General features: G+C 44.7%; 1 protein-coding gene across 2 annotated transcripts in view; it reads right to left on the bottom strand.

The window, feature by feature from the left end:
• LOC126536244 (KICSTOR subunit 2-like) overlaps positions 1-13,295 on the bottom strand; it is a 58,670-nt gene that overhangs the window by 4,766 nt on the left and 40,609 nt on the right. For both annotated transcript variants that reach the window (XR_008613674.2, XM_050183136.3), the window contains exons 8-9: positions 11,434-11,596; positions 10,152-10,250 (exon numbers count right to left, since the gene is read on the bottom strand). Coding sequence is in view for 1 of the 2 variants with exons in the window: in XM_050183136.3 (XP_050039093.1) it covers positions 10,152-10,250; positions 11,434-11,596 (262 nt within the window). In the remaining variant the exon portion in view is untranslated. The remainder of the gene's footprint in view (positions 1-10,151; positions 10,251-11,433; positions 11,597-13,295) is intronic.

Below are 13,295 nucleotides of genomic sequence, written 5' to 3'. Positions count from 1 at the left end.
AACTCGAAGGACCACTCAGCAGCATCCCATTGGACATTAATGCTTTCGCATTCACAACTCATAAGAAGTTCTTAGGTGTCCTTGCATTTTTTTTAACTGTGAATGCAATTAAAAGTTCAAAATTGGGTATAGTTTGTTCATCTATGCTATCCCTTATGAATATGACATAAAACCATTGAAATTATCTCTTTATTGTGTCAATGTCAAGCCACCTTCTCAACCCCAGTGTCACCCTTACCACAGGGCAAAAAAAGAAAAAGACTTCAGCCACCATCACCACTGGGATTTGAAGTCATGTCTGGCATTGCTACTGTTGCAGCAAATGAGCCAAAGCAGCTGCTAAGTTTACTGACTATTAAATTTTTTCCCAGCCACAGTAACCACTTACAAATTGTGAGCCCACTTCCATGCTAGACGTCATTTTATTATTTTTTTTAATTTCAGAATACTGTCAGTGGGATTTTTACAGGAGAGGGCAAAACATACAAATACAGGTTCAGTGCTAATATATATGTATATATTTTTATGAGTAAAAAATAAAGGCAAAAACATGCAATACACATGACAATAATAAATAAACTGATGATGGCACTTGAATACAATAATTACACTGAGAGGAACACTGTAATATAAGATTATGAACAAGGTTATGCTCAGAGGAATGTAAGCACAGAGCTCTCAGCGAGGGTAATAAATTTGTCTATGGTGCGCTGGGCCGTGACTGATGGATACAAGAGATTCCAATTTCGGACAACATGTAGAAAAAAAGAATATCGGAAAGTATTACTGTGACAGAAATATTCTTCAAGGGTGAGTGCATGTTTGTGACGTGTTAGTCTTGTAGTGTTTATGCGAACAAAATCTGTGGGAGACATCTTTAATGCATTATTAAGCAGTAAATACAAAAACTTTAGACGGTGTAATTTAGCACAGCTGGAAAACGTGTGAAGCCCAGCAGTACGTAAAAGATCATTTGTGTCTGACTACTGTGTCAGCTAGTGTTACGTCTCAACAGGGCCAAGGGAATTAATTAGATGTTTGCCACGAGGCAACCCCGTTTATCCATCAGCACTTACCCAAAAGTCAACGCAGCATTGACAGCGACAGCTGGCAAGTCCAAGCGTGGAAATGACGAGTTTACTTCAGCCATACAAAACAGGTGTTGATTAATTTTGAATGAATTTGTGAGTAGCAATCATTTCACCAGGATACATGGCCGGAGCGGTTGTCTGAGTTACTGCCGGGAGAAGCCTCACAAGTCATAGACTGACTGAGCGCAGCCAAGGCAGGCGTGTACAGTTCAGTGAAGTGGAGTTTGCTTGTAATATACAGGCTCTCCAGAGAGGAATTTCGGAAAAGGTTTTGAGAGGAAAGAAAGAAGTCTAATAAAAGCTTTGTCAAGTTTGTGTGTCGCCTGAAGGATAATTTTGCACATTGGGTGAAAGAAGCAGAGGTGTAAGAAGCAGAGCAGTAAACTGGCAGATTTAATCTGCTTAGAGTGGTTTGATGAGATTATGGAAAATAATGTGCGCATTTTTGTTAAGGAGGGGCAGGAAGGTGTGTCTGTAAAGAGTGCAGCATAGCTGGCTGATGTACTATGTGGCGAGTCACGGCTTCAGGCCACAGAGCAGTAGTGCTAATTATGATCAAAAGCCTTCCCCATGGCCACAATCTCGCCTTCAGGGGAAGAAAATCACAAAGAAGGGAGTGTATGGGAGTCCCCCTGACAGTTTCTAACTTTGGGGCTCCCTGTGTAGCACTAATTTTGTACACAATTCTTTGCAAAACTGACATCGTTGATGAATAAACTTGAACTTGAACTTGAAACAGCTAGCTCCAGAGACGCAGTTAAGCCAGAGGAAGAAATATTTCAGATTTCCCCGCCCGAAATTCAGGAAGTGGGTCAGGCTGAGCAGGCACCAACGAGAAGAAAGAAAAGGTACTTGGAAATGAGAGCATCAGAAATAGTGCTAAGAGAAAGAGGCATCGCAAATTCAGAAATACGGCAGAGAAAGCAATGTGGCCAAATAAATCGAAAGCCACTAAACCCTGTGGGGAGCACAATGAAAGATTTAGAAAGGTGCATTTGTTGTTTGGAATGTTTAGAGTCAGAGCGCGTCGGAGTCGTCAGACCAGGTTGAAAAGAAAGCGCCATTCGGCGTGGATGAGGACAAAAGCCAGGGGGCAATTATGTTCCCCCTCACTGAGTTCTTCTCGAGGTGTAGCCTGTATAACACGGGAGAGCGCGGTGGTCAGGAAACGCGAAGTGGTCATACCAGGCCGTGCATTTGTAGTGGCATGCCAAAAAGGCAGGCTGACCTGTAGCGAAGGGAATGGCCTATGTGCCCTTTGTATTTCCGGGTAGACAAGTTTGACAAGAGCTTTCAGACAGTGCCTGCCTCGAGTACGGCTTAAGGAGATGGTTTTTGCACGCATGTTCTCGAAATTTAGTTTTTCGATAGGTACTTTTTTCTTAAGCAGATAGGCTTCAACCTTTCTTTTCTTTTTTTGAGATACACTTGCACTGCCAAGTCTAGGTTATTTGTTAGAAACCTGTAGTCGTGCACTTGAGTATCAGTTAACTTTACGGAAGTGGTCGTGGGATTTTTTTTCTTTGGAAGACAAACTGCGAGACATCCCGAACGTAAATTGTGCTCTATACGCAGATGACATCACCATCTGGAGTCCGGGAGGCTCCCTGGCAGACATGGAGCAGGCATTACAGTCTGCCCTACACGCCATGGAAGAGTACCTACTAGACACAGGAATGAAACTATACTCCAAGAAATCGGAACTCCTACTATTGCACACGTGTTGCCAAGGAGTCTGCTACCTAACTCCTCTAGACGAACTTCCGATCGCACTGCACACAAGACTAAGTCACTACAACTCAGACATCCCGGCAAATTGCTCAGACTGCCCAGAACTTTATTGCTCACTCTCGCACATGCTATGGCAATGTACTGCGCTACCAAAGGGCCCTCTCTCCAGTGAGCCCGAATGGAAAGAAGCCCTCAAAAGCCCGGACTTCAAATTCCAACTCAAGGCTGTCCAGAGGACCCAAGAACTGGCGGAGCGTCACCACGTTCCCGTCCCGACTTGGGTGTCGCCTACGGTTTTAGCCCGAGGAGCTCCCATATTTGATCTCCAATGGCTTAAAACTCCTCAGGACCTCAATAATGTTCTTGACTGACTGACTAGGAGAAAGACGTGTCATTTAGAGGAGACATTGTTTAACTGCACAATTTATAAAACGTTAGTATTGTTCCTTTAAGGTGTGTCTCACTCGGACACAGAGCAGCAAAGCATTAGTGTGTGTCTCGGACGCGTATTCTAAGACGACAGCATTTTGAGTATCGCTAAGAGCATGCATGGTAGTATTTTGAAATAAACTCGAACCTTTGTGTAGCTTCAAAAAAAAAAAAAATTAAATTATGGGGTTTAACGTGCCAAAACCACTTTCTGATTATGAGGCACGCCGTAGTGGAGGACTCCGGAAATTTCGACCACCTGGGGTTCTTTAACGTGACCTACATATAAGTACATGGGTGTTTTCGCATTTCGCCCCCATCGAATTGCGGCCGCCGTGGCCGGGATTCGATCCCGCGACCTCGTGCGCAGCAGCCTAACACCATAGCCACTGAGCAACCGCGGCCGGTTTTATGTAGCTTCAAGCGCGTAATATATGCAACCTTCTTTTGTTTGTTATTTCTTTAGTGCGGGTCCTTTGTGGACAAGAGAGAAAAAATGTTAGTGCGTGAGTCACATGAAAGTGGAAGATTTGTGGAGTTTACAGTATTTACTCGAACCTAACGCACACACTTTTTCCAATAAAACGGGTCCAAAATTGCATGCGCATTGAATCGAGTACGACCCTAAATCTGCGTTACCATATCGCCATTAGCATTTTTAATGGCCTCCTCATATGCACTACGAGCCTAGCTGCTGTAGCTTCCTCCATGTGCTGTAGTACGTGTGCTTAGGTTAGTGCACTGTCTGTCTTCCCAGTCTTCAAGTTTTCTGCATTTGCTCTATCAGCATGGAAGTGCCGACTGCGAAGACATGCCGATTTCATCACGATGCCACAATTAAAAGGAAAGTGACCATGTGTGCTGAGACGGATGGAAATCAGGCCGCATCATGGGCATTCGGAGTTCCTGAAACTTGCATCCGGGACTGGCGCAAACAGGAGAGGCATTTTACTCCGGCGGCTGCTGCATACGGCGCGGCCGTGCAGCCCCTATCTTGAAAGTGATCTGCGGTGGAGAAAGAGTCTACGCATCTAGGTGCTGTGTTCTGATCGCTAAGCATGTTGAAGCGAGAGACTGCACAAAGGTCAATTTGCTCGCTCCGGCTACCGCACTTCCCCCCTCCAGTGTTTTGATAGGGTCACGTTTGCTTGTACGCGCATGACACCCTGTTTGTTAATTTAGTTAGTAAGTGAATGTTTAAAAGTTTATACAGCCGATAAAACTACTATCTTTACTTTTCGTATAGCTATCTACTAATTGCTGTCACAATTGATGCTTCATCTTTCAGGCGACGCTGCGACTTTCTTTATTTATCACAACTTTAGTGCGCTGGGAGTAAATCTTTGTTTTTTCAAATGAAAAAAAGTTGTATTTCTGTATGAAAGAACGAGGTGCGTGGTACTGTAAAGGACTTTTCTTTATTTAGATCACGGCAAGCCGGTGCGCATTGCAATCGAAGGCATTTTCTTTCCCTTTTATTTGGTCATGGAAAACGGGTGCATCTTACAATCAAGGATGCATTACAATTGAGTAAATATGGTATTCGGAATATGTGGATTGCTTTGAGAAGGAAGATTTGTCTTCATGGCCTGCCCTTGTCTTGCCAGACTCTTGCATTGAATGCATTCTCTGGCGTGACCCTAACAACTGTGGTCTAGGTGTCGTCCTTGCCCAACTTAAGGAACACTGTGAAGAGCATCCCGTGCTATAGACCAGAACACGCTAGCCTCGCACCCAGGCTAATCGAACGCATACTCTCGCACCCGGATTGCCCGGTCGACCAGCGCCATTTTGTTCTGGGCTGCCAAAGCGTGTTCGCCGGCGACCAGCAGACATCGCTAGCGCTAGCTCTAGGACTCCAAAGTGCGGAAATGTGCCCGTTCACGCGAATAAAAAGTACAAGAAGTCATCTGGGTATCGTTGCGTCGTGTTTGGATGCCAAAATAACCAGCAGAAAAGGAGCAGGTTGCTTAGCGCTGTTTGCGAAGAGCACAATACACGTAGGGAATCGTGCCGGTGTGGTGTTTTCAGCCTGCACCGATTTCCATCTGCAACGAAGAATGACAAGCTGCGCCACCGGTGGATAGCTGCAGTGAATAGGAAGAACTACCAACCCAGTGAAAATGCACGAGTGAGTATTCGATCTGTGTATATTTTGGTGCCACGTTCAACTTTGCGCCCTACGAACGTTATATGTGTAACACGCAGGTTTGCTCCGAGCACTTTCTGGACAAGCCCACAGAGCAAAATCCCGCGCCGGTGCTTCGCCTTGGCTATAACAAGAAGGCAAGCCTTTTCGTGTTTTCATTCAGGCAGAGCTCCCGACGGTTAAGCGGAACAGTTGAGTTTGCGGTTAGCAATACTTGCAGCTGCTGCACGGCACGACCATTAAGCGTGAACGACAAGTTGTAAACGATAGTATGTTGCCCTGCTGGTGAGCGTTATTGCTAATGAAAGTAAAACGAAGTCTGCTCGTCACGTAGCATGCGTCGACAAAAACGTAAACAACGACTGCTCGTCGCCGAAGGCGTTCTTGCAGCGCGCCTGTCTTTACGAGCTGGTGTTGCAGGTGTCATTCGTAACGAATTCATTTGAGCATCCTGAGCTCTAAACTGCGTGCGGGCTGTTATGCAGGGCAAAGCGCAAAATTTTTCCGTTCATAAGGTGAGGAAAATAAGGTGCTTAATTATTGTTGTATTTTGTAACAAAATTTTGCTCGTTCTCACCAGTTTCTTTTACTGTTTTCTAAGGGAGCGCTAACAATCTGATATGGCCTCGCACAAGCGAAACAGGTCTGATACCAGGTAGCTGCAGTTGGTGGGGCTAATTTTTTTGGAATGCAGGTGCGGTTGTTGTCTTGTACCAAAGGCTTCCCTGATGATGCAGCTTTAAGTAGAGATGGTAATTTGATGTGCCCTGTCATAGTTTGTGCAACTGTACAAAACCTGCATCCGTCATGCTCGCCCTGTTATATGGGCTTTGACTGCACATGTAGTTGAACATTATAACTACTGTAGTTCCTCATTTTCCAATGAGTGCAGGTTTAGCATCACATGCTGCTTGTTCGAGTACTGTAGGCTTGTGTTCTTAATGTTGTACTCTTAAGGGGTTGCACGATACAATTGGCCTGGTGCATTTTCTATTTCATTTTGAGAGGACTTTATGTCTTCGCAACAGTGATGGCATGGGAAAGAACTACAGCCCTTCTTACTATAACATATATATTGTTTTCAATGTGCAGGTGGTGAAGGGCAGGCGTCTGCTAATCAGGCAGTCAAACGACCTCGCCAGTTGGTTGCCAAACGCGGCCAACCCAGTAGTGACCATGACAAACAAGACCAAACTGAAAGTGCAGAGGACAATGTTCTGCGTGCTTTAATAAAATGTGGCACCAACACAGTGCTGTAAAATCCTTCACAGGTTACGTGCTTACGTAGTTACCCGATGTATTCGCTTCTGCAGTCTGCACATCACTCAGTGTGGCCATTGCGGACTTGCATGAGGTCTTGAAGTTTGATTGAATCGAGACAGCGAAAATGACAGGCTAGAAAAAACGCGAAACACGCCTTCCGCCCAGCTAAAAAGCCCAAGTTTCGCTTTCGCGCCGGGTCGCATCTCCCGGCGTGGCAGCCCAGGCCTGCTACTTCGCGGCGCTTGGGATAGATGGCGCGACCGGCGCTCATCAATATGGCGGCGCGCTTTGCATTCACGGTGTTCTGGTGTATACCTCAGTTGAAAACTGACACCACGAGAAGAGGTGCTGAGCACCTCGAAGAAAGTGTTTGTGCATAGTATGGGCCATTCAAAAGCTAGGATGCTATGAAAGGCATGAAATGCATGAAATCCGCGGTCGAGTGACTGTTGCTCTCTTGCACAGCTGAAGCAAGTGCCGAAAAAAACGGGAGACTACTGAAATTTAGTCTCATTTGGCAGAAATACAACGTCAAGGCCAAGTATAAGAAAGGGAGCCAGAATAAAAATGCAGACGGTCTGAGCCGGGGGTTTTAAGCAACAAACTCAGGGTATTTTTTTTTAACATGTTTTGTATGTATCGCTCGCAATGTTATTGAGATAGGCAACTTATTTCTGTCTTGCAGAAAGCTGACCACGACAAAAAAAAAAAGAGAAGGACAGAGAGAGGGGTAAAAAAGCGATGCAGGGATCATATTGTCTGGTAGGCATGTTGCACGAGCCTGCTGACCAGTGTGTGCGTGTGCCTGAGCATTCCCAGAGAGAAGGCCACAACGAAGCACGGGCTGGGCCCTCAAGCTGCAGTGTGACATCAGCCATCACTTCTAGAACAATCCCCAAGGCCGCGACCGAACATACACGCTATGGGCAACCTGACAGCTGGTCACCTTCAGGTCGAATCTCTTAACAGCGGAGGTGTTCCTTACGTCTCAAGACGGCCAAGGGCATTAATTAGACATTTGCTACGAGGCAACCCCACCCATCCATCAGTGCCTACCCAGAAGTCAATGCAGTGTTTGCACCGACTGCTGACGGGTCTAAAAAAGCCCCTGCCCTGCCCCCCAACCACTACCTGACAGCCTGAACTAATAATGAAAAGGGCCAATGTCAAATGCTACCATGGGAACGGCTTGGACCTTGGATTCCCAGGTTGCTAAACAGTCGCTTATTCCATACCATCGGAGGTAGGAGTGCATCAGTGGTGGGAGTGCTGTGGAACGATGTGATATCATGGGCAGGGTATTGCAACCAATTTGATGATTGTAATTGACTGCGATGCACTCACCAGATTCACTAGTGGAGTCATCTAGGGAAGACAACGGTATTAAAAGAAGAGACTTTTCATGCAGTGGGGCTGACACGCCCAGATGTGAATTCAGACGTTTAACATCCTCCTGCATGGAGTGGGCTTCCGTAACTGGAGCCATGTAACTAATGTCAAAGAAACCCTTTTTCCTTCATTCCTACTATTGGACGTATTCGTTGATTGGCTTGGCGGATTCCTGGCCCAAACCTTGAGCCGCAACATTAGGCAGTAACATGTCAACTTTTGTCATTATTTCTGCTAATTCTAATTGTCACAACAAATTAAAAGCACTTTCAGTTGGTCCTCACTGTGTCCTACATCTGTACAAAGCTTCAGTTTGCCACCCGATTCCTTCCCCAGCAGCAACTGCTTACAAATCAAAAACAAACATCTATGCTATATACACAGCATCTTGCTAGGCAATTAAATAAACTTTAGTAATTTTTTGTGCTTGTTAATCCCAGCATAATTTTTTTAATTACCTCCATGCTGGCCGCACAATACACTACATCTGCACAAGGTTTGAGCCTGATAGCCCAATTATTTCATGTGCAGTGATCATTTGCTGTCGTTGATCAAGTTGTGGAGGCTACATATGGGGTGGACGTGGATGCTGGCACAACAGATGTGGTGCAAAGCCCACATTAATCCCTTTAACTGTCGCAATGAGTTTCGAATAAAAGTTTTAAACTGTGGAATTGTTTTTAGACTCGTAAATCTTGTGCTAATTGTTTTCTAGAAAGTATGATACCAGAAAGCCTATTGAATTTTTACTGGTCTTGTTGAAAAAAAAGAAATAGCAAGAGTTATTGTGTATGAATTAATCATCAAAATTACAAGAAGCTGGACATGTTAAAAAATTGGGGAAGGTTCGTGACAAATTAACTCGTTATTGGCACCAGAGGACACTCTTTGTGATGGCAAGTTACCTCAACATTGGCAGTTAAGGGGTTAATGGCCAACTGCAACAAAATTTCACTTTGGCTAAACTAGGTATAACCACATAGTATATACCACTGAAGCAATCTTGGCAAAGCCACAGGACTGGTATCTGTGTAGTGATCTTGACAGCAGCCTTTAAACAGCACCTAAGCAGACAATGTATGTACCTGGCAGTTGTTGCTATGACTTAAGGTCCGAGCATGCCACCTTCGAAATTTTTGAGCGCATCACAGGCAGTCGTGGGTGGCACATTATCTCAGATGTGATGCTGAGGAGCCAGGCATTCTAGGTCATGCATCACTCCCGGCAAGTGGTAATGACAGTATCTTAAACGAGAATAGCATTCTCAGCATTGTAAGACCAATTGCTTTTATGGCTGCCTAGCTATTCCACCAAAAACATGGACCAATCCCAGAAGTATTGCAGTCTGAAAGTGTCAGCCAATCTCAAAGGGGTCATTCACGTGGGTTATGTGCTACTCTTCAATGAACCTCTTTGACACCAACTCAGGTAATGTGCTCCTGGGGCAACTTGGAATGTGCCACTGGGTTGTGCCGGCTTTATGGTGGTGCCACTATAAGGCAAAGTGTGTCCAGAGGGAAGCATGTAGGAAGAGGCCGACTGCAGTACACACCTCATACATGACACGTTTCAGCTATTTGCATACTTGCATAGTCATTTAAGATAAGTTCTGCCTGAATTTTTTCAGCGAATATCTTCGCTAGTCATGCTTCTTACGCGGTCCAAAATTGTGTTGCAGTTGGCCTTTAACTGCTAACACAGTTTAACGGCAGGACACAGAGTAGTGTGTCAAATTGAGTGATGCCAACCATCCTGCTCTGACATGTGCTTAAAAGCGAACTTGGTCAGGTTGAACAATTTTGGTTCTGCTTCCTCTACTCTACATAAATACATCAGTTGAGCAAGCAATTACATGATGCAAGATGCAGTAACTCATCAATGAATCTATTCTCTCTTCTCTACGTTCATTCCTAAATACTACTTTTTATGTAATCAAAGCACTTTTCATCACTTTTTTTCTCACAGCCTTGATGCGTAGTGTAACACACGTACAAAGCAAACAAAGAAATATAATTTTTTTTTTTTACGGACATAGACATAGATTCTACTGTAGTTAAGAAATAATGAAGTAGCAAGAAGTGAAGGCCACCACCACTCACGGAATCATAGAAGTACACAATCCCCTCAGAATTGAGATCATCAGACTTCTTTGTGATGATCATTATAATATTAGGTCTGTGTTGCTTGTCTTGGTGTATCTGCATGGGAGAAAACAGAGCAGTATGTTGTTGACTGAAGTCAGAGCAGATATCAAATTTCACGACCAGGATGGAAATGAACAGTCTCGGAATGTAAAGTTGTGAAGGTTCTGATCACAGAAGTAACTTGATGCTCTGGATATGAATAACGATGCGAGGTCTCACTCAATGGAAGAAGAGAAACACATTTGGCAGACTTGTGTGACCTTGCAGCAAAGCTATTTAACACCCCTCTCCCCACATCAACCATTGTTCTGGGTTCAACTCGTCCACCCAAACTTATCTGGCCACCATGACAAGTACCCAAAACAAAGGCCTGAAAGTGCAGTGCATTTGTGATGACTATCAAGTGAGAAAAGGTCACATAGACATAATAAAACTATCCAAAATCTTACTCTTTTGTAACCTGCTTGTATTCCCTGCTGCCAAGGGGAGGGTGAATTACTTATATAATTGCTGCTAAAGAAAGTTGTTGTTGCCCTGATGGAGGCAAGTTCCCTTGTTGAAATGTCAGCCTGATGCTTCCTTTGTTCAATCACTGCTGATCACTTCAAGGTCTCCATCATTTTGTGAACCCTGCCAAGAACACACCAATACTTCCTTTCCTTGATTTTCCACACTGTTGCAGTACACTGCCACAGATCTCAGGCAAGTACATCTGCCCCACATGTCTGCATGCTTTCTCCATTTTTTGTGCTTATGATAGACAGTACAGCAGAACCTCACTAACCTGCACCTGACAGGATCAGGAGAATACCTATGTTTCACTCATTAGGAGTTTTTTCACTGAAAGAATGTTCTAGCAGATATACTAGTACTTTATGCCACTCTGAAGCAAAGGTTTCGGTACATTCATACTACCCAAGCTTTTTGCTTTCGAACTTTTGCATGGTTAAAACATCCACAAGTCACACAGTAATATGTACAGTGCTCACGGAATGAAACGCGACACGGAGCATTCAGTAGAACCCTACATATGTGCAAAGTACGCGAGAGCACCATGTCATGTTGCAAGGAATTCGGATACAAAAGGTGCGAGGACTCCGATGTAAGTGTACGCCCCAAAATCACGTCAATATGACACGAGCTGGAGCCTGTGGAAACGAAAGTATGCGCATTACTTACCCCTAAATTGACGCGTTTCATTCCATGAGCACTGTACATAGCGTTTTCACAGACTTACAGTGGGATAAGAATAGATGACAGGATAGGAGTCAATTCCTTTGGGAGCTTCGACGATATGGTCTGGGTGGCAGTAGCCATGTTCATAGTAGCCTTCAACTCCTAGTGCTTCGAAGAGCAACTGGACACACAGTGCATCCGACTTTTTGCACAAGCTGGCTATCCTGGAGAGTATATGAAAAGAGCGAGAAATAAAAGGAAGAAATCGATGAAATGAACGGTATGGCTTCCGAGCATCAAGAATGGGTCATGTCCCACTTAGCGAAGCTCTCAAGTACACAAAATAAGGCAAATGTTCACCAATTATATGCGCAAACTCCTGGAAATGTACACAACACTGGCAGCATTAAAACACTGATGACAGCACAACAACAGCGCGGCAAATGCAGCACGAAGATGGATAACAACGGAAGCATGGTGACTTAATAGGGCCCCTCAACGTGTCAAAGAAAGCTTCTAGGTGACATCAATAGCACTGTCACAATACAGCAATTCATGTGTATATGAAATAACTATGTGCCATTGTTATGATTGGAGAAGAATGTAATGTGTTATTTGTAGTGCTGTGTGAATAGCAAAATTTTGGGTGCAAAGCAAATTCAAATATTAAAGCTCGAGTGCTAATTGATTTTTAAAATTTATTTATTAATACTGTCAGCCTTGACAGGCTCTTACAGGAGTGGGAACAAAAATGTCAAAAAGTACAGATTGCTAACAAGACAAAAAAGAAAAGAATCATCCGAAAATAAGAAATGAATGAAAAGAAAATCCTAAGCAGTACAGACTAACAGGAAAGGGTACACATTAGACACTGATTTTGGAATAAGAACTGCAAGTGCAATACACAGTAAAAGCATAGACTAAAAAGAAGTGCGATCAGCATAAACATGAAAAACATACACTCCGTGAGCAGCGCTTCTTCTTTTTTCTACAACAGCGCAACTTGCTGAAAAAAAAAATTTTCAATCTTGACAGTAAATGTGATGACAGATTCTGAGGACACAATATCGCGTGGCAGTTTATTCGACAATTCTACGACTGACAGAAAGAAGGAATACTTGAATGTATTAAAGCGGGAGATAAATGGCCTGATACTCTTGTCGTGGTTTGTTCTGGCCGAGGGCTGGTATGGTGGTTTTAGGTATTCGTGTTTGCTTGTATTAATACTGTCATGATAAAGAAGGTAGAGAAACTTTAAGGCATCAATGCATCGGCAAATCGCCAAGGTTTTAATGTTTGCCCTGTTGCGCAGTGCGGTTATGCTGACATCACGTGAATACTGGGAACACACAAACCGGAGAGCTTTATTTTGAATTCCCTCAAATTGATTAAGGAGGTCGATTTCGTGCGGATTCGAAATAATACTGCCATATTCAAGGATTGGCCTTTGTGATGTGTGTGGTGCGCGACATGGTGTGGTGGTCGGGATGGACAGAAGCAGACGACAAGGAGTGCGCACGCCGAGGCGAATTCCGTGCTGGAGGAAAACGACGACGCCGAAGAGCGTCCGGCACGTGAACGCATGGCGCAAGAAAAGAAAATGAGTAAAATGCCAACCAATTAGGAAAGACCACGGGGCGTCAGGCAGCCAATCGGAAAGTGACTAATCGGCCAGAGCGGAAGAAAAGGCGAGGCGCGCTGGCAGAAGGGGAAGACGCCGGGAGAGTTCCAGGAAGCGACGCCAGGAGAAGGTCGGCCACCGGACCGGGAGTTGAAGACGCGCCGTCAGGTTCTGGACCCGAGCCACCAGGACTTCACCCGACCGGGGCCTCCTGCCAACCCGTTCCTGCGCGTCGCCAGTCTACCCGAGCGTGCCACCAGCTGCTCAAGGCTGGCGAGCTTCTGCGCCCGAGAGCAGTCGGG

Source organism: Dermacentor andersoni, chromosome 4, assembly GCF_023375885.2.
Source record: "Dermacentor andersoni chromosome 4, qqDerAnde1_hic_scaffold, whole genome shotgun sequence".
Classification (NCBI taxonomy): Eukaryota; Metazoa; Arthropoda; class Arachnida; order Ixodida; family Ixodidae; genus Dermacentor; species Dermacentor andersoni.
Note: the sequence above shows the minus strand (reverse complement) of the source record. Positions and strands in the feature narration are given on the sequence as shown.